General features: G+C 30.1%; 1 protein-coding gene across 1 annotated transcript in view; it reads right to left on the bottom strand.

The window, feature by feature from the left end:
- LOC139510780 (dynein axonemal heavy chain 3-like) overlaps nt 1-27,336 on the bottom strand; it is a 130,466-nt gene that overhangs the window by 39,460 nt on the left and 63,670 nt on the right. Inside the window, exons 36-62 of the mRNA XM_071297313.1 lie at nt 26,922-27,009; nt 25,958-26,088; nt 25,549-25,649; nt 25,104-25,218; nt 24,656-24,789; nt 23,591-23,860; nt 22,318-22,335; nt 20,638-20,782; nt 18,328-18,363; nt 12,745-12,768; nt 11,425-11,663; nt 10,784-10,933; nt 9,438-9,654; nt 8,120-8,233; nt 7,638-7,787; nt 7,020-7,199; nt 6,595-6,736; nt 5,913-6,103; nt 5,467-5,562; nt 5,077-5,268; nt 4,388-4,539; nt 3,162-3,324; nt 2,757-2,939; nt 2,220-2,378; nt 1,679-1,750; nt 910-1,110; nt 184-339 (exon numbers count right to left, since the gene is read on the bottom strand). Of these exons, the coding sequence (XP_071153414.1) occupies nt 184-339; nt 910-1,110; nt 1,679-1,750; nt 2,220-2,378; nt 2,757-2,939; nt 3,162-3,324; nt 4,388-4,539; nt 5,077-5,268; nt 5,467-5,562; nt 5,913-6,103; nt 6,595-6,736; nt 7,020-7,199; nt 7,638-7,787; nt 8,120-8,233; nt 9,438-9,654; nt 10,784-10,933; nt 11,425-11,663; nt 12,745-12,768; nt 18,328-18,363; nt 20,638-20,782; nt 22,318-22,335; nt 23,591-23,860; nt 24,656-24,789; nt 25,104-25,218; nt 25,549-25,649; nt 25,958-26,088; nt 26,922-27,009 (3,819 nt within the window). The remainder of the gene's footprint in view (nt 1-183; nt 340-909; nt 1,111-1,678; nt 1,751-2,219; nt 2,379-2,756; nt 2,940-3,161; nt 3,325-4,387; nt 4,540-5,076; nt 5,269-5,466; nt 5,563-5,912; nt 6,104-6,594; nt 6,737-7,019; nt 7,200-7,637; nt 7,788-8,119; nt 8,234-9,437; nt 9,655-10,783; nt 10,934-11,424; nt 11,664-12,744; nt 12,769-18,327; nt 18,364-20,637; nt 20,783-22,317; nt 22,336-23,590; nt 23,861-24,655; nt 24,790-25,103; nt 25,219-25,548; nt 25,650-25,957; nt 26,089-26,921; nt 27,010-27,336) is intronic.

Raw genomic sequence — 27,336 nt, 5'->3', positions numbered from 1 at the left:
TCTCTTTTCTAGCATGATACTATTCATTTAAATAAAAATCATAGTTTTACTCATTACAGGAATAAAGAGCTCTTTCTTAGATAGCTGGTTTATTTACAGAGTATTGCTGCTATATACATCTATTGTGTCTTACTAAAGGTATGAACACATTTTGAATATTAAAAAGTGTGTACATTATTTTACCTGTTTTTCATTTTGATTACTGGCCAGATTGTCCTCCAATTCATTGAGTTCATCAGTAACAGCCTTGAGTTCTGCTCTCTTCTCCTCTAGTTTTGCCATCTGTGTTCCTAACACAGCCTCAGCTGATTCTAAACTCCTCTTTTTAGGGGCAACAACCTGATAAAGTAAAAGCTTAAAATTAATCTGAGTCAATAAAAGAAAAAGCCTGAATAGAAATAGCCAGTGTGTAATTTTCTACTAATATTTATACACCAGTACAAAAAAATGTATCCTAATAAGGCAAAACCTAAATCAGACCAAGAAACAGCTGGACTTAAGTTTTTTTCAACCTGATTTGAATAAGAATCTTTGTTGGCATATAATTTAAAGAAATGAAGATGAAGGTCAAAGAAAGTGGAATTATAGCTATGAAATAAAGTCTAGTCAGTTGTTGGTGTGTTTGGTTGATCTGTCCAAAATTTTTGGTAATTCATGTTATCCTATGATGTGTTATATTTATTACACTAGTGTATTATTGAATGAAACATCTTGTAGCACAATTCTTATAAGACCTCTGAAATTCATTAGTGAAAAACATGAAATAGTATTCATTCTAGTTTTTACTTTTACTAGTATCCCATATTAGTTATTGGTACACAGTAGACAACTTTATTCATTTTAAATTATCAGGAGATTATACTTGTTCCAAGTTTTATTCATCTTCTTTTATGTTTTCTAATGACTAACCTTGATAACTTTATCATATTTTTCCATTGCTTTGACCCATTTACACAGACCCTCACAAGCTGATGATACGTTTTTGATGATTTGTGGGTCAAAATCTGGGTTGTTGATATAGCTTTCCCTAATTTTCTTCATTACTGGTGGTGGAATGTCATCTTTGTCATAGTCTTTTAAAGAATCTAAGAACTTCATATCTCCCAGCATCTAGAAAAAATATTAATGTTTATCACTATTTAATGAAATTTTCCTTTGATCTTACTGACTGATAATTTCCTTTCTCAGCACAGTAGAGTGATATGAAAAATTATCGCTAGAAGCTAATGACGCACATGCCCATTGTCAATGAAATTAATAACGTCGTCATAGGTAAAATAGCAATAAACAGATTATCATTGGTCTACTCAACTCCATTGTTTTTCTCACTTTCGCATTTCCGGCTCAAGTCAAAAAATCAATCTTATTGAGATGATCAAAGATAATCCATAAATATGAGCTTTTGTTGAGTAATTACAAACCAAAGAAATGATTGTATTAATGGTTGTTCAGAAATTTATTCAAGCATAGAAATTAGTTCACTCATATCACCCCACTGTAGCATATTTTCAACATTATAAACTTTTAATATCCATTTCTTTGACATGCTTAGAAAAACTAAAATATGCATTGATAGACTACTGATAATCTCACAAACTTCCTAAACATTTCATTGACATTTATCCTCAATGGGATATCATCCATGAAAGGTTTTAATTTCCAGAAAATGTAATCTTACCCTTTTTGCAGCAGGCCAATAATTTTCTACAGCTTTCCCACTTCCATCCACTTTTTTCTCTGGCTTTATTTGCTAAAAAAAAATAAAAAGTATTATAAAAATTTGTGAAGAGCCTACAAAAAATGTGTTTTTCAAAATAATAAAGATAATATGCTTTCATGATAATAAGCAATAAATACAAAATTATAGATAAAGCATTAAAAAAAAGAAGAAAAACAACTATGCTAAAACAAGTACACTTGAAGAAAAACACGACCAACCCCTCCTAAAAAGATAAATTAAAAAAATGCAAAACAATTTTCAACTCTTAATTGATTACAGATTCAATACATTTCAATTAAAACATTAATTCACATTACTGTGTTGCTGCATTTATAAACATTTGAATAAACATATGTTGATCTGTATTTTTCACATGCAAAAATTGAATTTTACAGCTACTATAAGATCCCAATTTTACAATTATGTCAAGATATAAACTTTTTGTATAGTTGACAGGTAATTATCCAGCAGCTCCTTCACTTAGCCTATCACATTTTACCTTCATAATACAAATAGATTCCATGACGAGTCTCACACCCAGTGGAGGATTAGTAAAGTTTTTGACTATTGTAATGTCATTCTGTTTCAATGTATCCAAGGCATTTACAGCAGCATTCAGTAAAGGCATGGCTATGTTCAATTGTTCTTCACACTCATCCTGGAAAGTAAATAAAATGATAAAATGAATGAATGATATTTTACTTTGGCTACATTATGGTGGCAAGCTTTTGTTGATGGAGTTCGCCAGAGTTACTGGAGAAAACCGAAAACTTTCAGCAGGAAAACTGACAATCCTAGACAATTAAGATTAGAGTCTGACATATATTGGCATACGTTGTATTCTAACTCACAACCTCTATGTTAACATGCTAAATGAACTATTTACATCACTCAGCCACCAGAAGTAAAAACATAAAACCTTTCATCTAATGGTACAGGGTGAAAGCATTTAAGATTAAATCACTTTTTGAAGTCATTTTCCCTTTACCACTAGCTTTTTAATAATTTGATAGCTGAAGAATCCAAATCTGTTTACCTTTATAGCTTTAGCTTCCATAGCTGCATTGTTGGCCACTTTTTCATCCTCTTCAACATTAATTTTTACAGCCTCAACTCTTTCCCTCTCCTTTCCAATAACTATTAGTAACTCTGCAACTTGTTTTCCTTTTTCTATTAACTCTGGTTTTAACTTGATTAACATCTCTTGTAAACTATTCACCTAAAAATAAAACATATAACATGTAATAAGACACTGCTTATAAAAGAACTCTTGTTGTAAATATTTCAGATGTTACTTGCCAACAAACCAAAATTTAATAATATTTAAAATACAGTTTTATATAATTAGGATGAATAATACATGAGAAAAATAAAAGAGTTAAAAACAAATAATTCTCACTGATGAAAGAAACATAGTTTGTATATCAACTGTGTGTTTTACCTGTTGTTCAGAATAGTCCAGCTTTTGAAGACCAACTATGTATCTCTCTTTCAGGGTAAGGATTTCCATTCTCTTTTGATCAAGTAATCGTTTAAATGTTTTAATCAACTCAAGGTAAGATGTAGGCGTCACATAATTCCTCCTCCTAAGTGTGTCATAATACCTTAAAAGTAAAAAAAATCTGATTATAAGTGTAATTAAACAGGAATTTTATATTAGATTTTTAGAATTGAGGACACTTCTTTGAATCATTTTTTTCTAAGGTTCTAACATTCTGATAGAAGTACTGACACATCTCTATAACCAACCTGACAGACATGAACATGGCTATAAGATTCTGACAGAAGTACATACAAATCTCTTTAATCTATCTGTCAAACATCACTCTAACATTCTGATAGAAGTACTGACACATCTATATAATCTACCTGTCAGACATTACTCTTCCACTCTGACAGAAGTACATACAAATCTCTATAACCTACCTGTCAAACATGGCTTTAACATTCTGATAGAAGTACTGACACATCTCTATAACCTACCTGTTAGACATGGCTCTAATATTATGAAAAAGTACTGACACATTCTCTGTAACCAACTTGTCAGACATAGCTTTAACATTCTGACAAATTACTGTCACACCTCTATAGCCTAACTGTCAATCATGACTCTAACACTCTGACAGAAGTACTGACACATCTCTATAACATACCTGTCAGACATGGCTCTAATATTATGAAAAAGTACTGACACATTCTCTTTAACCAACTTGTCAGACATAGCTTTAACATTCTGACAAATCACTGTCACACCTCTATAGCCTAACTGTCAATCATGACTCTAACACTATGACAGAAGTACTGACACATCTCTATAACCTACCTGTTAGACATGGCTCTAATTTTATGAAAAAGTACTGACGCATTCTCTTTAACCAACTTGTCAGACATAGCTTTAACATTCTGACAAATTACTGTCATAACTCTATAGCCTAACTGTCAATCATGACTCTAACACTATGACAGAAGTACTGACACATCTCTATAACCTACCTGTCGGACATGGCTCTAACATTCTGACAGAAGTACTGACACATCTATATATCCTACCTGTCAGATATGATGGCTCTAACACTTTGACAGAAGTACTGACAAATCTCTATAATCTACCTGTCAGACATGGCTTTAAAATTCTGACAGAAGTACTGACACATCTCTATAACCTACCTGTCTGACATAGCTCTAACACTTTGATGGAAGTGTTGACACATCTCTATAGTTTGATCTCGTACTTCTGTGTCTCTGACCTTATCTTGAGACATCTCAACATACTCCAGAAATTTGTTAGCTACCAGTTCTAAAGCATCTTGAGGCCATGCCTAATGAAATAAAAATTTAATCGATTAGTTAATTCTCAAAAGTGTGCATCAAAATGGAAAGAAATAACTTAGCTCAAAGATAATTATGAATAATAGGCTGCAAATTGGAAATTTTCAGCAATCATAGTGTAAAGATTGTAAACCTTTTCCCAGGTAGGACCTTTACTTTTTTCATTTATTTACAATTTTTATAAAATCTTTCATGAAATATTTATTTAATCCGTAAAATAAATTGGTGCAATCATAAAAAAAAATATATCCTCTAATGCACTAAAATTTAACGTGCTCAAAATTTGATATAAAATACTATCACTTACCATAAACCAGTCTATTGTACAACAGTTAATGAGTGAAGGAAACATCCTAATCCTAGCCCTGAAGGCATCTCCTATAGGACTGAAGGCAAGAACTACATGATGGTACTTACCATAAACCAGTCTATTGTACAACAGTTAATGAGTGAAGGAAACATCCTAATCCTAGCCCTGAAGGCATCTCCTATAGGACTGAAGGCAAGAACTACATGATGGTACTTACCATAAACCAGTCTATTGTACAACAGTTAATGAGTGAAGGAAACATCCTAATCCTAGCCCTGAAGGCATCTCCTATAGGACTGAAGGCAAGAACTACATGAAGATTTCTTCTTACTCTCTCTATAAACATGTTATACATGTTCAATGGTGTCATCTCCATTTGTAGATTCAACTGTTGTGCTTTTAATTGCATCTAAAAAAACAAAATTTAAATATTAAAAACATTGATGAACAGAAATCATTTCAAGGTAATTAGCCTACTACATTTCAAAAAAAAATTGACTCTTCAAATGCTAGGTTCTATGTACTTTTACTTTAATATTTGTAAAACTATTTTCTATTTGATATAATTGAAATGTAATATGAAAAAAACCCAACTCTCTTCTCCTACCTTTTCAATAATTTCTAATCTTTCTTCATTTTCATACAGGTTAGGAATATCTCCTGTGTTTAATATCATGTTGACGTCTTCTAAAAAAGATTCATCCTGTAAAAAATAGAAATTCCAATTACCAAGCAAGAAAATAAAGCTTACATATTGATAAACTCATTTTTCTCAGTTCCTCCTAGATGTTTGTTTATCTTCACAACTAGGTTTATCTGCAAATCAGTGATACAGTTTGTATGAAAAATTATGACTTTGATCAATAGTTTTCTCATTGGCACTCATACCACATATTCTTAAATCTATCTATCTATCTTTATATCTTAAATTTTTATTTATAAATTTGTTTCTTTGATTTCAACATCTAATTTAATCAGCTTAGTTAATTGTATAAAATGCATATTGTAACTATAAATGAAATATGTTGTAAAGGAACTGAAATGTAAGATTACCTTTATCTGGTGATCTCCAAACAGGAATACAGTAGAAACTCCATCATCTCCAGCCTTCCGTATCATTCTCCGTAAGTCATCCCTCCATTCAGGCGCCATGTAGTTTTTAGTGATCTCTATTTGGAAGAGTTCAAAATCTGACATAAAGGCAGCAAGCCTTGCAGCACTCTGTCTTCCACTACCACCAATACCTGGTTGTAAAGTATAATATCTGGTTTAAATTAAGTTTCTAAATTCATTTTCATGGTGTTGCCCAAGAATGATATTCCTAAAAAATTTAAAGCTTTACAATTTTCTCGTGAAATAGTAAATATAGTTTTATTCATTTCATCACTTAAAAAAAGAATTGTCACCTATTATTTAAGCTTTATTACTTATTTTGCTGATTTTCTGCTTTTCCACAGTGAAAAACTCAAATTTAAATATGATGTAATTTATTAGGATGTACAACTTTTCCATCAAATCCAGCCAATGAATGGTGGTATATTGCCTTCCACAGTAATGCATCACAATCCTTGTTTACATAATTAAAAGCACCAGAATTTCAACTAGTAAATACGTTTTTCCAGTACTGTTATATTCATTTATCCCAAATTATCAACAGCATAATTATTGTAATGACCCTTAGAAACTGCAAAAAAAATTGATGGATACTACAAGTAGTGGATAGCAAGAAACCTACCAACTAATAAACAATGACCATTTGGTTGTTTGAGAACTCTGCTGATTCTTGATATATGTTCAATAGCAAATCTAAACATAACTAAGTCCATTGGAGCTTTACTCATCTCATAATTATAGTCCTCTAGAGATCTTTCTATTGTCTAAAAAAACAACAACATATGATTAGATTTTTTAAATCTGCCTGACTGCGTTTACAGCAGGAACAAATCATCTTTTTTTGTAATTATATAATGTATACTTCACAGCAACTTTCCACTACTGAGTTTTTCATAAATTATTCTTTTTTTTTAAGGTGTCAAATGCATTTTAATAGAGGCAAACAGATTTAGTCAATGAATCAGATGAACTCAATGGAAGTAAAAAATTTGGTCAATGAATCAGATCGATATAATAGAGGGGGGGGGGGGTATTTTATGAGATTACCTCAGTTAATTCTTTTAAATCCATAATTTCATCATACAATTTCTCATCTTTTGTTTTGGACAGATAATCCCCAAATATCAGACTTCTTAAATCATCATCTGTAACCTGGTCTCCTTTCTCTTTCACAAGGTGGCTAAATAAGTTGGAATATTTCTCCTTACAGTTAGTTTCAACACAGGACTGAAATGAGAAGATGCTTCAGAGTCATAATCTTAAATAAATGACATTATTTAGAATACATGTAGGTATAAAAATGAATTCTTGTCTTAAAAGAAAATACAAAATAATGTAAAGCTAAATCCATTATCTTCCAGAATTTAAAAAAAATGTATAAAGATATCTGAATTCTGTTTTTTACCAACTTTGCCATTTACAAGAAAGTTTCAAAACAGAAAAGTCAGTGTTATGATGCTAGTTAAGTGTGTAAATTAGTACATTTTTGAATGTCAATTTCATTGTTTAGTATTTAATTCGAAGCAATTAAGTTTTTGGTATCTATTACAAGACTGCATCCCTCTGTAGTATCAAATATGAATCTTATAATGGAGATAGAGATTTTATAATATGTAAAGTGAAATATTGTTACTAACAATTTTTATCATTCTATTTCAAACTGACCTTGACCATCTGGAAGAACATCTCTCTGTCACTTTCATTGATAAGTCTGTCATAGAAGACTCTGTAGACCTCATGTACCCAAAGTCGTATTATCTTGTGTCCTCCTTCGTTGCCTTCTGGGACTACCTCAGGTTTTAACAGTAATACACCCTACAGAAAAAATATTCAAAATATGATTAGACATATGATATAACATAGAAAGAAAGTCCAAATAAGAATATTGATGATTGGTTTTTTTTGCTGTACTTTAATCAAAAGCAAAAATATGTATTTATAGGACACATGCTTTGTTCACATTAGAACTTTTTGGGGTCAAAACAATAATATGGCATATATTTTTAGGTCTCATCATAATGAGCATCTGTACTTAGTCTAATATGACTACAACTTTATGGTAAACTACCATAAACCAAAATCTTACCAGATATAGTTGGCCTAGTTTATTTACAAAATATGACTAGAATAGTTTTGTCATGACTTACCTGTACAACTCTGGCAAAGTCCCTCAAGTTGAATACATAATGTGACCTTGATGGTGTCGGTAGGAACTTGGATATGGCACTGTTGTATATCTCCATTGTATTGGTTATGATTATCTGTAAATCAAAATTATGTTTATTTTAATGTTAAGAATCATACAAGTCTTTGACATTTTTTAATGTTAATTTTTTCTCTTAATAAACATTAAATATTTTATTCAATATACAGATTGACAACTTTTAAACAAATCATTTTTATAAACATTTTTACTCTTGAATACATAACGTGTAAGACCCTCACAAGTGGTCAAGGTCATTAATAACCACCCTCACCTCTCTTGAATATGTTTAAACGTTTTATGCTTAATGAGCATTTAACAGAAAATAAAAATGTAATTTTCTTCACATGCTTCCAATTCAACCAGATATTTCAATCTTTGGTTTTCAGGTAAAACAAATCCATTGAATTTGTCTCACAACATACATATTACCATTTAAGGTAGCACAATACAAAGATTTTATAACTCCAACTCCCAAGTTTTAAAATGCTGTAACTTTCTTAATAATGCTTTAAAATTTATAATAGTGGTAGTTTTGGATAGCTAACAGATTACTCTTTCAAATTAATGCAATGTTAGTATTATGCAACAATTATGTAACCAATTATAATGTTAACTGTGTCTAAAATATTTTTCACCAAATTTCCACTTTCAAATGAAATTAGCTTCTGCATAGGTATCCCTAGAGGGTTGAATTTATTATATGTTGTTCCTATGGCCATTATCTACAAAAGGGTGTCTCAGATTTCAGATAGAGTGTATAGAACAAATTTTACACCTAATTAAACATTATCTTCTTTTATGTGGTCAGGATGTTTACACAAATTAGAGATTTATGAGAGAATAGAATACCATAGAGACAATCTCAGACACCCTTTTGAAGCCCATGATGTGTTGATTAAGATTTCGTTAAAATTTTCTGTATAGTTAAAGAGATGATAGAGCTAAATTCATTCAAGTGAACTTACTCAGATTTTGTCACTAATTAAATAATAATTGATTACATAATGATTGCATAATAAAAATATTGCATTCATTTAAAAGATTAATCTTTTATCTATCTATATATACCTCTTTTATTATTTTCTATGCATTCATAAGAAAGTTACAGCATCTCAAAGGTTAGTGATTGGAAGTAAAAAAATCTTTGTATTGTGCTACCTTAAATGAAAATCAGTATGATTTGTTTCCTCTCACACAAATTTCTAACATTAAGCATTCAGCAAATTTAAAGTCTATAAAACAAAACAAAAAAATCTTACCCTTGAGAACCTCCGAAGACTTGTTTCAAATGACTTGAAATGCCATTCTATGATAGGATTAAATATGCTCTTCATTGTATCTTCATCAAAAGATTCAATAGCAATCACATTAAAATGTCTGATGAATCTAGGTGTGACATCATTCCTTCCCCCTCCTGGTGGCCCCATGGCAGATAATATGTTAATGTCGACAAGTTCTAGGATACTGGTGTCCTTCCTTTAAAAGAGACATAACATGATGATTAAGATAAATATAAAGATACATTTTCTAATTCAAATTCTAACATGACGTCCTTCAAACGCTTTGAGTACACACCCATGGTAAAATATGAATATATTGCCAGTGCTGTTCCGATTGTACTCCCACGTCATATGCTTTTTTATGAATGAGATACCCGACGTCATAGAACAATGACGTTAGAATGTAAGCATTTTACGGGAAAATACACGCTTGTGAATCCGAAAATCATCACAAGGAAACATACGCAAATGATGCTAAAATGTGGCAAAAGCCCTTTATTGTACATCATATAAGACATATAAATAAATTATCATTCAAATTCATCCAAAACTGTCTAAATACATTATTTTAAATAGTTTAAGCATGTCACTAATGCAGTTTGCTCCGTTCTTTTACGCTAGTTTATTAGTGCGTTTATTTATGGAAACGGCAAATATTTGCCTACACCTAGAGCGCTTCGATCCAAAAGAATTGCCGTATGTGTCCTATCAGAATCGAAATAATTCATGGGGGCTTGAATATATCTAGATTTTACCACGGGTAGTCCCTTTATGCCGATATTTTACCCCTCGCTATCGCTCAGGGGTAAAATATTTGTCATAAAGGGCCAACCCGTGGTAAAATCACGACATATTCAAGCCCCCATGAATTATTTCTTAATTAACAATTGTAAAATGGGAAAGAAGATTGATTTTGAAGAAGCAATCCTATGTAATAAAGTAATCTCAGAAATGTTTGCAAAGTTATTATTGTTACGAAAATTGCAACAGAGATAGGCTTTGCAAAAATAAAAACGTGTATTTAACAAGTTGAAGGCATTATTTATAATCTTACATTTTTGTCCAATGTTCAACAAGTACATTGATAAATGAACACAAACATTTCTAAATTTAGTTTAATTTACATTACATTCATCAAAATACAGCATAATTGTTCATCAGTATTGACAGTAATTGATAAATATGTTTATGTCTAATTTTGAAACATTTTTAATGTTAATGTTAAAGAAAGATCTCTCAAAGACTGGGAATTATGTTACCCATTCCAACTTAGTTTGCAAGAAGAGTTAAATTCATCTGTGGTCATCTTTTAAAATAAACATTACCTGTCAAACCAATATCCATGATCAATCCACTGACGTAATATCTCTATTGGGGGTTGTGCACCATATTTCTCTTTGGCTGGCATGTTTAAGTCATCCACAAATACCATCAACTTTTTACCAGGAGCAGGACCATGTACACCTTTCTTTCTCCTGTCAAAGTATTACAATTTTCCAATTTATTTTATTATATTTTTTATAGCCAATAATTTACCATAAAAAAATAAAACTAAGGAAACTCTTCAAAAGTTAAGTTTTTTTAACTATCAAAGAACTTTTAGTGACCAAGATCATATACCCATCCCCCTCAATCCACCAACCGTCATATCAGTTACCTGCTGGGAGTTAATCTCAAATCTTAGGTATGATTATTTTATGTTATAAATTCAGAGCATAATATTGCCTAGTTCTGACAACATCATATCTTGTTTTTGTTTGGCTGGCCTCTGAGCTGAGATTTGGCTCAAAGTAATTTTTCTTGTAAATATCCAGTTTGGAGAATATATATCTTGCATATGTTTAGCTGAGATAAAAGTTTCAAAGCATGTATAAAATTGTATTTACCTATCAAATTTGAAGATTATGTCATCTTGCCTATGATTGGCGTGTTTTATGCTGAGAAGATGATATAAACTTATAATTACCTGTCAAGTTTGGAGAATATGATATCTTGTGTTTGATTGGCTGATGTTTGAGCTGAGAAGTTGACATTGGTGATAATATACTTTTCTTTAGGTAGCTGTATCAGGTAGTTATTACTGATAGCAGACTTTCCTGTCCCTGTAGGTCCAACAAACAATAACGGTTTCTCCTGCATAATAAGTTTCTCCAGGAAGTACTTTTGTCTCTCTGTCTCCACTGTATTTATAATCAGCTCATTTATCTGGCAATATTGAAAATGCAAACATTTACAAAACTTTTTTTAATTTACTTATTTTCTGCATACTTTAAATTAAACTTTAAAAAAAAAACCAACAAGTGGGATCAAATGAATGAAGTTGATCAGTTGCATGAAAAAAATAAAAGTGTGAGGCTTCACAAGTAATGTGTAAAATGAACAATACACCAATACTAGTTCATACTGTACTATGCTTACACTATATAATTTGTAGTGGCATATTTGTAATTGTGTCCCATGTGAAAATTATATTCAACACTGGTGTCTAAAACCATTTTGATAGGGAATCATAAAAACATAATTGTAGATTTTATACATGCAGTAATTGGTGAGCTCTCAGGTGCAGAGCATCATGCTTATAAATAAATATTACTTTGATTTCAAATTTTCATGCTATCAATCGACAAACAGTTAATTATTTTAGACAAAAACAATGGAAAAGATACTTAAATACCTCTATTTCAAAGGCAGTAAGTTTTTATTAAGGTTGGATTGCACTTTACCAACTCTGGTCACATTCTGGTTATGCCAGACTTGTCATCTGTATAAATTACAGTCATGGGGTCATTTGTCACATTGTTTTAAATAACAGATTCTGACATCAAAATTTCAAAAACATATTAGAATTCTCTATACAATATCTACTAATGGATTGCAGTTGAAGTTTGCATGCATGAGAATACCCATGTTTTATTCCCTGAGAACAGAAAGTTCAGTAGAAGTTTGCATGCATGAGAATACCCATGTTTTATTCCCTGAGAACAGAAAGTTCAGTAGAAGTTTGCATGCATGAGAATACCCATGTTTTATTCCCAGAGAAAAAAAAGTTCAAGAGAAGTTTGCATGAATTTAATTTCCATACTTGATCCCCAAAAATGAATAGTTCTGTAGAAATGGCATGCATTAGAATTCACTTGTTTGACTCCCTGAGAAAAAAAGTTCAAAGAGTAGTTTGCATGAATTTAATTTTCCTTGATTGATCCCCAGAATGAACAGCTCAGTAGAAGTTTGCATGCATTAGAATTCCCAAGTTTTCTCCCAAGAATTTAAGTGCTGCATGTCTTACCATGATCCGTAGCTCATTGTCTTTCTGTAAAACACACGACGTGAAGTGTTAATGAAAATAATAAAAAAAAAAAAAACATGTTAGTATAAATATAGGCTTGGAAGTGAGTACCATTTTATTATATCTGGAACTATATAATTCTAAAATGAAACCATATAACCATCCCATAATCTAAAATCTTGCTCAATAATTTTTCACAGAAAATTTGCAGTTATTTCAATTGAGGTTTTGTAAGATAATATTTATGCTTTCAAGGATATAATTTTAATGTTTTTCTATAAATGGCAAAAAAATCACTTCATTTTAAAAGTAGACATATCTATTTTTGACAGCAAACCAAAATATATGATAGCCCAAAATGTACTTGAGAACTGATTAAATGGTCTTCAAGTTCAATATTTCCAAGACTTAAATTTCTTCCATAAGAAATTGGTAAAAATTTCTTCCATCAGAAATTGGTAAAAAGGAGTAGGTCCGGTAAGGGCCGATTTCGGCCTCAATTTTCAAGTTCATCTAACGAAAGATTTTAGACACTTTCTTAACACTTAAGTGTCTATTTCAATTGATTCAATTAGTAAATGGGGAAGATTTTAACTTAATAAGTCATTTAAAACGCCCCGATTCAAGCTTAAATATGAAAAATCTATCAAATATGCCAAAAATCGTCACTTTTCAGATGATTTTTGGCAAAAATGAAAGTGGCCGCATCCATGTTCATCCTCAACCTTTATATATATTATGTTTTATCATCTAATACAACTTACATTTTAATATTATGAATGAACACGAATGCGGCCACTTTCATTTCAGACGGAAACCGTCTAAAATTTAACTAAAATGCTACAATTGTGAAGATTTCAGTAATGTAGCATGACTTAATGATGCTAGTAACCGATATATGTGCATTGTTTTGTCAAAAACAGCCCATATTTATGTAGCAGAAGCATTCTACTTTGCAATAAATATCTAAACGATTACATTTTCACAATTTTCTAAAGCTGATATATTTTGAGGCCAAAAAGGGGTCTTACTGAACCTACTCCTTTCTTCCATAAGAAATTGGTAAATGGTTATATGGATTTGTTCTAGAACTATGAACTTATATGGATTTTTTAATCGTATTAGAAATAAAATGGTACTCCAAACAAAGTGACAATTACAGTACAATTACAGTACAACATTTTTGATTCCTACTTTCACCAATCTAAACAATCTATTTAAGGATCATCAATACAAAGAAGTAGTGCCAGTTTCCACTGAATGTATTTCCACTCAAGGCTATTTTCAAAATGTTTTCAATCTTTGATTAATGTACTGTGAGACTCAAACAATTTTATAGGTTATTACTGAGCAGATCACATGAGAGACTAAAATTAAATATTGACAGTTTTTGGATGAGGTTGGGTACTTATCAGAAAAATGTATGGGTAAGAAATTCCTAACATAAAGTAAAATTTCCTATTTGATCCAATTATTTGATTAAATAAGGGAAACTAGCACTGCCTCTTTGTATTTACAAATTCTTATTTTTTCATATTTAAAACCATTCTGGTCTTTGATCCAAATCTTCTTTCAAATGGTCAATTCTATTTTATAGAAATTTATCTCATTTTTTGTTATTGTTTGAACCAAAATTATTGAAGTGAAATTTGAAACATGAATTGTTGTTTTTTTTTGCTCTAAAAGTGTAATTGTAATATATAAAATTTACAAGCACACATTAAACTTTTGGTATGTGTTTTATATAATTAGCAAACATCTAATTTTAGATCATAAAATTTATTGTGATCCTTAAATGGACATTTTTAAAAGTATTCATGTGTATTATCCACTGACTACAACATGTTAAGTAATTTAAAGATTTGGTAATCACTAGTATAAAACTGATTCAAAATATATAGGTGTTGTAAAATAAATTGTAGTACATATATTAACATTTAGTATGTGATGTTTATCTCACAACAGCATAGGTCATTATAAAGACAGGATATTATAGAGCATGAAGGTATTTTCTTTTTGGATAAAATCTTGAGTAAAAATTATAATCTAGGCAGCTTATAAAAAAAGCCACAGCATGCTACAAATTATAAGGGCCATAATCAGGAAACATAAACATACCATTCATCTTTTTGTAAATAAAAAAGGGAAAATATGAAGCAAGTCAAAAGTCAACTTTTTCAATTAAAGTCCTCATCTATATACAAAATGAAAGTTTAAAAATACATAAACAGTCTGGCTTAGGTATATTTTTATAAAACATGCTGACTCTATGATAACACTGTTATGTTAATACTGTTTAATACCTCTTATAAAACCATTATTATTTAATGGAAAATTAACACAACTGTAAATCACTATATAAAGTAGAAACCTATTCCTAAATATATTGTCAACTGTAGTAAAACTTAAGATCTAAGCTAATTATCAACAAAGTTAAATATTAGGCAGTTGTTAACAGCAAGCTTTCTATTTTCTATCATTAAACTTGTTGTTTAAGAAAATGAAACTGATAGAGAAAAAATATTCATCTAAATTCACAGAAAATAAAATCTACATAAATATTTCATGAAAAAAAATAGAAAGATGTATTATTATTGATATTTTTTGTGGTAATTTTTTCAATTTTTCTTAAGTAATGTCTAGTTATAAAAACAGCCTTAGCAAGTTAAACTCAATGATGCAAAACATACCAGACAATTGCCCAAAATTCAACCAATGAATGTGAATTCGTCTATTATGACGTTTAACAGTAAAATAGTTTTCTTTTTATTCAATAAGAAATTAAAGATTAAGTAAGGATATGGACGTGTTAGTGATTAGGAGGTAATATATGTGTAGCAGAATATAATATATTGTATATATATATGGTGTATTTGACAGAGAGCTATTTCACCATTGATCATGCATTCTATCAAAGAGTATTCTAAAACCATGCAATCAGAAGATTCCCTTCATTTAAATATTGTTAAGGGAAGCATTCTATTCATAGAATGTTCAAGCAATTTTTAGTCATGCACATGCAATATGCTAATTATATCATGCAAATATGGATTAACAATTGCAATATCTGAAACTTAATGAAAACAAGCTACATGTCCCTTTGGACCTCCATCTTCAATCCTTTTTACAGGCTGAAGATAATTCACAAAAAAATATGTCCTATTTTAAATGTTCCCATTGGAACATTGGAGAATATAGCATTATCAAAAGTAGCATGATGCAAAATAAACAGCAGATACATGTACGTTTTGTGATCTACTCATTTCAATACCAAGTTTAACTGTTCCTATACCAAATTTTAACTGTGAGTTTGTGCATCTAAGTATATGTAATTTATTTCATTCATATTTTCTATATCATAAAAGACATGCTATTATGGCTTTTACAATGCATTCATCTTCAATATGAACAACCTTGCAAAACCATACCTGTCAACCTGTGACGATGAAAATGAAGGTCATGACCTGCATTGAAGAATCAAATCTCAGGTCATAACACGTACAAACTTTTTTTGAGCTGAATTTCAGTATTTATGGTACATTTTTCTTATAATTTAAATCAAAGTTACAAAAACATTAATGCATGTTCACTTGGTTAAGTATTTTAAATCTTATTAATTATTATTTCATTGCATAAATTGTGTAACACAGTCTTGTGTTCTTTTCTTATAGTGATGATGAATTTCAACCTCAAACATCAATTACTAAGTTTGATATTTCAAAAGTATCTATCATAAATATTAAATGTTTGAGACCGGCTATTCAGCCTTAAATCACATCTTCAGTTTTTATAATGAAATTAGACTGTAGTAAAATATAGTAATACAGTTAAAAGAGGTATAGATGAACAAACTAATTTTCAACTATTTTTTTTAAATTGTATAAAATTATAAAAATAATGAAAAATTATATTTCAATATGTATTTGAATTTTATTTTTTTTTAAGATTTAATCTTTTTCACCCCCAAAACGTAAATAGAACGAATAATTTTGAATGGTGACAAAAAAGGGGAATAACTCTAGTTGAAATATGTTTGTAAAACAACAATGCAATTTATTTATGACCTAAAGCTAAGGTAATTGGTGTTAATTAACAGTGTGTTTGACACCAAAGCTGTCAAGTGAAGCCATGCACTTAATGGGTAACTTAATTTGACAGTTTACACAGCTAGATGAACTTCCTGTTCATGGAAGAATTATGAATTTGCCGGTATTTCAAAGGAATATTACTTGTGAAATCAATCTCAAGGCTAAGAAATTCGGGTGAAAACGGGTCATTTTCGGAATTCCCGGGTTATTTAATGACCCGGCGGGTGATCCCTCAGAACTGTGAAAATCTCGGGTCAGACCCACAGAATACGGGTCAGTTGACAGGTATGGCAAAACTGAGACTTCAAATAAGTTCAATGTGCATGCTTTCTCCCATACTGATCTAACTTTCCCCATGTAAAACTTTGCCATCATTTGCAGTTATTGTGCGAGTTATAAACACCACCTCTCCCATCTTTACCAACCAATTTAAACCTATTCACACATACATAACCTACCGGTAGAGTGGTACTCTTTTCTAAGTTTAACGATTTCTAAAAATACAGAATCTAAATCTCAAAGAATGCTAGAAAAAAATCACATTCTGTACTTAAGGGAGCTCGCTTCTCAGTTTCAAAATAATAAGCTTTTCAAAACACTAGTTTATATTGATAGGGGATTAATAAAGGAATTAAAAGTGATAAAAAATTATATAGGTCAAAGTGCTTGTTTTCAATATATTAGCTATGAATTTTTGGCGGGAAAATGTTCTCTCTGGACTTTTCATAGCTTTATCATTGACAAGTTTAAGTTCTCAAAAACTATTAAAAAATAATTAAAATTTAAAAAAAGACTATTACAGATGGCTTATCATTAAACATGTAAAAGATTTATAAAAAGAAAAATGGGGGTCAATGGGCAATTTTTTTTTATGTCATTCAAATGGATAAAATCAGAGGATTCTGAAAATCTGACAAAAATTCCAAAACATGACAAGCAAATATCCTAAAAGGGATAAGTTTCAACCCAATCAATATAAGCCACTATTGATATAAAAATGTACTCTCATCAAAAAATGATTTTAACCATTTATTTATATAGTTATTTCTTGAAAAACAATACGTAACATAATAAAATCTTATGATTTAAACATAGTGAATAATAGATGGTAATAAAATTCTTCTGGTTTTGTCACGTCTAAAGTGAAAGAAGATAAAAAGTCCAGTATTGAATAAGATGCGATATTCTTTAGACTTAACAGTTTCAACACTATGCAAAGTGCTACTGAAAAGTGAAATTATTATTTCAGACGAATTTGCTAATTAAATAAAATACTAATATAAAAATCCTACTTATATCACACACAAAGTTGTCAAAGATAAAAGTAATTAGACGATTTTAGTCCTACCAATTCAAACAACATGCAAAGATATTTTGTTACAAACACGACTAGTCTAAAAATAGGCCACATGTAAAACAGCAGCATAAACTCATGCACAATATAAATACATGCGGTTATTAATTTTTAAATATGCATAGAAATGCATAACGTTACCATTTCTTGTCCTCCAAATGCATCCCTGGGTTTCATCTAATTGAAATTCAGGCAAAAATTATAAGTCATTTCTATATAAACATGACAAAAATGATGTATGTAAATATACAACGCAACTTGAAACTAATCAATCTCAGATCAACAAAGCTTAAATATTTAATTATTGGGTTCAATAGGGTCATTCATTTACCATATCATTTAAAGTTGGCTTATAATTTTATCCATTTAGCTTACACTGTAAGGGATATCAAATATCAGTTCTAAGAGTTCATTAAGAATTATCAAAGCAGAAGAAAAATACTATTTTCATGTAGTTTACAGCATTTGTTTTAAATAACTAACATTATAAGCAACTACTTATGAATGTAGATTATGAAATTTAACAGAACATGCAACTATAGATGATATTTTATTCTTTTTTACCATACAGAACAATGCAATGATGTATAGTTTTATATTAACTCTACTGCAGTTCACTAGTCCTCTAAAAACCCATGCATAATATTAAAAAGTGCAGTATACCTTCAAAAAAATTGCCTTTCTGTTATATCTAGTTTTATGTATAACCCCCTTGCCCATAAAAAGTTTTAAAAAAAAACTATATATCATTAAATGATAAACTTTTTTTTTGTACAATTAAATCTGAAAATTGTTTGACTTCAAGATAAAAGGGAATATTTAAATATTAAATATGAAGTTTGAATCCCCTTAAATTTGATGCATACATATATTTTTGACAAACCAACAAAACTGGTACTTTGTTTATGAAATACATGAAAATACCAGTTAATAAGGGACTCTTGATAGAAATCTATCAAAATAATTGCATTAAATTTTGCATTTACTTCACAAGATGCATAAATGCCATAAACAAAGAAATAATAAGTGACATAAAATACTTTGACCCTATATTGTTAAAATAATGAGATAAAAAGATACAACGCACAGGTGCACAGGCATGCAGTGTGTATATAACTAATCTAAAATGATTAAATGTAGGAATATTTCTATATATTATAAATACTGTAATTACATAAATTGTAATATATATTCAACAAAAGACAAATTCCCAGTATTTTTTTTTTAAATTGGACCCAAATTATTACTCATTCAGCTTTCAGTTTTCATATTTTTAAACTTTATAAAAGATTTTTTTATATTGAAAAATAATTCTTAAAAAATACATTCCAAACGATGACGAATCCATATTTTTTTGTGTGTCTTATTTCAGGAGGAAAACTAAACTTATAAACTTATAATGTTATTAAAACAATTTCTAAATATAATGTAAACAAATAGTATAAATATGGACTAATTTTATCTTTAAAAATAATATAGATGAGTCCTAAATTCTTATGCTAAGTCCTTACATCTTCCTGGAATACCTCAGATTTAACCAATCAAAACAGATGCCCCATGGGGGTAAAAACCTGATAGCTTAAAAAAAAGTTTATATCCAGAAGGAATATATGTTATATTTTATATTTTGTCCCTTTTACCAAAGAATATTCTTGATTTAATGCTTTATATTTTGACCTTCTCCCAACTAATTTTTCTACATTCTAAAATTTTTCAGTCCCTCATCAGAATAATTTTCTATGTTTTAATATTTCATATTTAGTTAATATTTCTTATATAGTTCTTCTCCACAACCAATATTCCATGTCTTTTTTTATATTTTATATTGTTCCTTTCCAGAATGAATATTCTATATAATATACATGCAAATATGATCTAAATTTACCTGAATTGCCTGGAAAATAGACATTAAAAATAAGCAAATGAGCGAACATATATGCACATGAACACTTAAGCAAATGAATTCACATCTAGTCAAAATAAAAAAAACATTTAAAAGCAAATGCTAATTTATAACTTAAGGAAATCACCCATGTGTCAGAGATAAATTAGATTAACTGAATATTCAAAAAGTTAATAATGTGTACAATACAAGTTCCTGTGTTTAGGCATACCCAAAGATTTTAAAAGATGTAAAATGAAAGTCACTGATGAGATGAAATTTTGGGCATATGAAGGAAAAGATACAGAGAAGAAAAGTTTCATGATATACACTGTCGTTGTAAGTAATATGTATCTGGTCCTTTTTTCAAGAATAAAAAGAAATAAAATTAGCTTAAAAGTAAGGCTTATTAATTTGGGTACATTGGAAAGTCAAAATGAATAAATGAAGTTCATATGGCCCAATAAGCATTGAATTGCAACAACTAAAGCTCTGCAAAACATCAAATACAAATTTTCCAGTGAATTTTTGACATTGTAAGAGAAAGTGACATGTGTCTTCAATATTACCTTTGCTTTTTCATCAATACTGAATGGAGTGATAAGACTGCTCCACAGGTTCCAGGATCCATATTGGCGCTTGATGTAAACATGATCATACACAGTGCCTTTCTTTGGAATTAACAGGTTGCGTGCAAACTTTAAATCTTTTGGTCTGTCATAAATCAAACATGAATTAGTGCATGAAAACATGTACATTGCAAAACAAGAATATACTCCAATTCTTTTACTATCTTACTAACATCGAAATCAGTATAGAAATTATTAACTGCTAGGAAAACTTTAAAAAAGACGATTGTCAATTAAATCATAATTACTTCAAAGGTAGTAGTCGAAAAATTATTGTAGTTCAATATTTATAAATAAAATATATTTTCTAAACAATGATTGTCAATGAAAAAATGTTTTATAAGTCATGTAGAGACAACCAAAAAATTATCGGTAACTTGAAATTCTCTGTGTTTTTTTTTTTATTTCAGAACTGTTGGAAAGTTTTAAATTTTCATCCTTACATATTTTAATATCAGATATAACTTTCAATTATGGGATAAAAAAAATAAAAATATAGAACATTCAAATGGTAAGAAAATGCTGAATGCGAGGAAAATACGAGCCCATCACTATCAGGCCTATTAATTTATGTCACTAAAAAATAGAAAAATATGATTTTCTTAAATTTTGATATTTATTTATTTAGAAATCATAAATGCTCAAATCATGCTAGTTAGTCATGTTTACAATCAAAACACCCTGTGTTAAAATCTATATACTAAATGTTTGTTAATCAACCACTGATATAAACTGTTGCCAACAGTGTTCAATTTGTAATAGAAGTAAAATGTATATAAGCAAACCATATTGAAATAAAATCTACCACCTTCCCATACTTGTAGCTTGAGACAGATTGAGGGTAACTTTCAAATACAGGGGATCTCTTTTTATATGCTAAACAAAACTTGAAGTTTCACAACCACATATTTTATCAAAGACCTTATACATTATTACTAACTGATTATAACAGAAGATGCAGCTTTTGTGATTAATGATAGCCCAACAGTTTCAACTTGTAATCTTTAGCTTTAATGGTACTGTAAGATAATTACAATGTTGAATGTTTTTTAAAGTCTGATTTTATCAGTAGGCAGGCATCATGGCAACCAAAAGGTTTATGCATGTAGAAACTCATTTCATGACATCACATGTATGAATTCTTAGATGGCCAAATGATAAAAATCAATCGTCGTTTTTCCTTCATTGGATGACAATTTCAGCATTCATCATCTGCAAACCAAAAACTTCTAAAGTTTGTGCATAAAGAATAACAGCATCTAGAATCTCAATGCTGACTTGTAGAGTTTTTAATAAAACTATAATTGTTCTTAATTCTACACACTTTGGGTTCTAATTCTAAGGTAGTTCTGTTTTAGCTGAAGCATTTAAAATTCTATTTATCATAGGGTTTAATTCATTTGACTAAGATCAATGTCTAGACCAAATTTTCATCACCTTCTTTATTAGCAAGTTTGTTCTTTTGGCAGGATTTGAGCAGATTTCTTGCAAACTGATACAAATATTATCAAACTTGGACATAAAATTTCTTGCCACATGAAGCTTGAGCAGACATATGGGGAGGATACTATTTATAACTAAGGGGAATTCCTCAATCTACCTCCTCACTGGGGTTCTTACCTAGTCATGCCTCTAACCCTATAACATGTAAATTAAGCTGATTATATAGTGTAAGTGTTAAGTTCATTCATTCCAATGTGTGTCTTGTTTTAGCAACAGCTACTGACAATTTATATTTATTACAGCCGATTGCATTGAGTGTGTAGGTAAAGGTAATATCTTTGGTTAGCTTACTTGCTAGCTGAATCCTGAAGTCATTATTAGTAAACTAGGTCAGGTAAACTTCCCTCCTTTAAGAGTATTGTCAGACAATCTATCTGTCTGTAGGACTAACCTGCATCGAAAGTAGGGTAGTATACCTTACCTAATAATGACTTTACGGTTCAGCTAGCAAGCAAGCTAACCAAGAATATTATCTTTACCTACTGTACACACTCAAAGCAATCAGCTGTAATTCTTTATTCTCTAGGTATCGGTGCAACTTTAATTTCAGCATTCAATAAAATATAAATACATGTATAGGCGTTCTTAAACATCCATTTTGTTCTCAATCCACAATATTTGCTACTAAAGAAAATAATTTGACTCATGTCATAAGTTTTCTAGAATTATTTGAAGACACAACTTTGAAATGATTGACATATTTTTTTATACTGCTTTTCCAACTAACAAACCTATCAAAATGTATTACAATCACTTTATTTCTCTAACAAATTTCTGCATTGACCTATTTCTAAACCTAAATAAGTACACAGTGACCCATTCATTTTGATAATTTATACTTATCAAATAAAAAGAAAATGGTCATTAAATTGAGGTTACACCTTCAAAGTGATGTCCACTATGGTAAAATTGATTGTTCACGATTGACAGTCTGATTTTAGTTTGTTGGTAAAGCAGTACAACTACAGTGACAATATTCGTGCAGTATAAACATTTAATAAAGGAATTGTTTTGTGATAAAAAATATGTTCCACTAGAACTAAAATCATAATACTTGTACGGGTAAGGAATGTATCTAATAAACTAATCACTTTGTTAAACGTAATAAATCGAGTTTTTATACATCTAGTACTAACTCAAATTGTATTTGATATAAAGAATTAAAACTATTTCAGTAATTGTGCACATACAACTTTAGTATGTCCAATGATAAACTTATTCCTTGAATGTCTTTATCAATTAACTTAAATGGTACATTGTAAATTAAAAGATTTATTGAAAAACGATTAATAAAATTAAGAAAACAGGAGAGACAAAACATCAAATCATAAAACTACAAATGTCAAACATACAGAATTTTCTATTGTATCACTACTAAACAGACACTTACTTTGGGTATTTGGCTGTATTACCATCCATCTCACATAAAGCACGGAAAAACTCGTCAAACTTGATTCTTGAATTCATGTCTAACGTAGCACCAATAGACCAGACAATGGAAAAGAAGAAGTAAGCAACAACCATGCTGGTTCTTTCCTCTATCATTTTCCTCTCCTCTTCAGACGCCTGAGGTTTTTCTTGTGGGGATTCTTCATCATCTAGATTTTCCTCATCCCCTTCATCAATAAAATCATCCTCTTCTTCTTCATCACCAATTTTCCTTCAAAGTCAACATAAATATTTCTAAAAGTTTTTATTTGTAAAATACAATTTAAATTGAGACTTGGTGCATAAAAGTGTTGACATTTTAGTAAAATTACATATACAAATCCGGTAGCTACATTTAAATCAGATAAACAAATGTCTATTGTTGAAGATCTTATTATAACCTCCAGATATCTTCTTTTTTTGCATTGTTGGGTAGTCATCTCATTAAAAAATTCCTAGCATACAAATTAAAGAAAAAGAACTGATAGAAATCTAACATTATAATCCTTTCCTCGTCTATATAACCTTGCTCAGTCACTCTTTAATTCTCGTATCATGGCTTTGAGGCCTATTCAAAACTAATCAGTGATGCCACAATGTGTACAGAAAAGGTGTCAGCAATGTCACAATGTGTGAGGAGACATTTATCAAGCATACCTTGGTCAAGCGCAACACTGTCAAAAGGAGGATGAAAAAAAAACGGAAATCATTGTGTAGGAAAACCTGATTATCTATAATTATTGCTATTTTACGAAATTTTCCTTTGATCTTACTGACTGATAATTGCCTTTCTCAGCACAGTAGTGATATCAAAAATAATCGCTAGAAACTAATGGTGTACATGCTGTGGTCACTGAAATTAACAGCGTCATCTTAGGTAAAATGGCATTAAACAGATCTCAACTCCATTGCTTTTCTCAATTTCGTTGCATCAAGCCAGAAAATCAACCTCATCTCACTGACCAATGATAATCTATAAGTATTGCAAAACATATGACATATTGTAAATCTGATAATTGATACTCACCTGACATCATCTAACATACATCCGTATAATGTCAACATACTCTTTGTCAAATGCATCGGATGACATGTCAGTAAACAGCGACAATACTTTGACACGAAGGTCAAACATGGCGGCAACAACCATTCAAATAGTAGCTAGCAAAAACAAAACAGCAAATATTTCTACATTATCTAGCATTAAAACTACTGTACATTAGAAACTTTTGCTATTTAATATCATTTTTATTACAATTGGTGTATACATAATTTCCTGAAATCATAATGATTTAAAATCTCTGTCATTTTTTCATTCATTCTTTTTTTAGTTACTGTTGTTGGTTAAAGAGGCATTACATTTTCAAACCAAAAAAAAGCATATCCAATCAGATTAATTTCAATTTGGTCTAGGTTATTTTTGTCAAATCTAGCAAACAATACCTACACCATCTATAATAAATAACATGTCTAACCTGTATTGTTTCTTTTTGTTCTTCATTCAGATTTGGTGGTAGATCATTTTCCATCCAAGATTTAATCAGTGGATCCCAGCCAAGCTGTAGAGGGTCTAGGTAGATCATACCAACCCTAAAAGTCAAGTATAGAATAAATATATGTATTATCCTTTGACTTTAAAAATATAATATTTCATGGCAGTACATGTATCAATTTCAATTGACCTGTGGTTTATATATGAAACTTATAAAATCAATGTAACGTAATGAAAATGTTAAGCAAAAGCAAGAACTAATGAATTTTCAAAATCTATAAAAATTGACATCTTGAATAGAGGAAACTAAATGTTCCAAATCAAACACGGAGGACCAAAAAAACCGCTCTGCACAGTAAGCCACTTCTCTTTCAACTAACATATTAAATACTGTGATAGTAATTAATGAAGGATACTGTAAATCTTACCTGCTGACTGTAGCTGGAGAAGCCTGTTCTAAATCCTGAGCTTCAAATATCATATTTTGTTTGTTGTTCATTTGTATAATTTCACCACTCATCAAGCAAAGCTGAAAAGGTAAATAATGAATCCCATTTATGTAAAAAGACAAGAAGTATTCAGCGCTATGTTTATATGAATAAATATTTCTAATACAAGCATAGGTTTCAATCTAACATTCAAAATTAATATCTTCTTTGATACAAACTAGATCTTAAAATAACACTTGGGAAAAAAAATTGAAATCAAAGAACTGTAATAAGATGTCCCTTTCTCAAGATAAAATTAATAAAGTATACAAAAAAATAACATGGCTCCCAAACGAGTTATTCCAAGACCTAAAAATGTCAACTCAACTAAGGTAAACCAGTGCGGTACCTTTTTATTATCATCCAATACTGTGTTCATGTTCTCAATCCACACTGCATCCACAGGACCATCAAATATAATCCACTTCCTGTAGTCCGACATGTCTGCTGCATGTTCACGGAATGTATTTGCTAATATACCTGTTAACATGGAAAATATTTATTTCAGTTCTCAGAAAAAAATAGATTTTGAAAGAAAGCACTCAACATTGATAGATAGTCTATAAAAGGTATAATAACAAGAATGTGTCCTCAGTACACGGATGCCCCATCCGCAATATCATTTTCTATGTTCATTGGACCGTGAAAATGAGGGTAATTCTCTAATTTGTCATTAAAATTAGAAAGATCATATCATAGGGAACATGTATACTAAGTTTCAAGTTGATTGGACTATTTTGTGCATTTTTCCTTTGATCTTTTTTTGTGATATTTTTCATATCATGCTACTCGGTTGAGATGGAAAATTATCGCTAGTAACTGAGGAGGCACGTGGTGTTGCTAATGAAATTGACATGAAATTTACAACGTCTTCACAGGTAAAATAGCAATAAACAGATTATCATTGGTCATCTCAACTTGATTGCTTTTCTTGCTTTCGCCGTACTGGCTCAAGCGAGAAAATCAATCTCATTGAGATGATCAACGATAATCTATAAATACTGGTTTATAGAGTAATCAATAAAATAGAAGAAAGCTGAATAAGCTATTAATGTCTGTTTTTCAACCTCTTTCTATGGTTTTGCTCTACTATAATGTATGCTCACTTTTGGAATTACTATTAAGTATAAAAATTCATGATAAAAAAAATTAAGTTAAAATGTAGGCCGAGATTGATGAATGGCTCCCTTTGTATCAAAGCCACCACAACCATGCATTTTTACCAAAACCTTTTAGTCCACTTTTAATATTTTTACTAGTGTGTACAATATATTTAAATAATGCTTTACATAATGTTTAAAAAAAAAACTGACCATCAAACCATTCATGTGATACAGAATCAAATCTACCATACAGCTGACCCATGGTCACAGCCTTGGGGTTGATTACTCTGTACTTCACCTACAAAAAATATAACATTTTAAAGTAAAGAATATATGTAATAATATGCTTATATATTGTTCTGCATTAAATCAGTAACAACAATTTAACTATAGGGTTATACTGTGAGTATCTTCCATCCTTAACATTAATATCCTTGACCTCAGGTTTATTGTACCGCAACACTTAACAAAACTCTGATCCAAATAAAGAACAAATTCCAAAATTAATTTATCTTTTTTTACTATTTCTCTTATTTAACCCTACAACTAAAAGTTATTCTTTGAAACATAAACACTAATCTTGTGCCTATAGATTTCATTTATACAGATCACAATTTGCATCATG

This window comes from Mytilus edulis, chromosome 1 (assembly GCF_963676685.1).
Source record: "Mytilus edulis chromosome 1, xbMytEdul2.2, whole genome shotgun sequence".
In the NCBI taxonomy this organism is placed as follows: Eukaryota; Metazoa; Mollusca; class Bivalvia; order Mytilida; family Mytilidae; genus Mytilus; species Mytilus edulis.
This window is presented reverse-complemented; position numbering and strand designations above follow the sequence as displayed.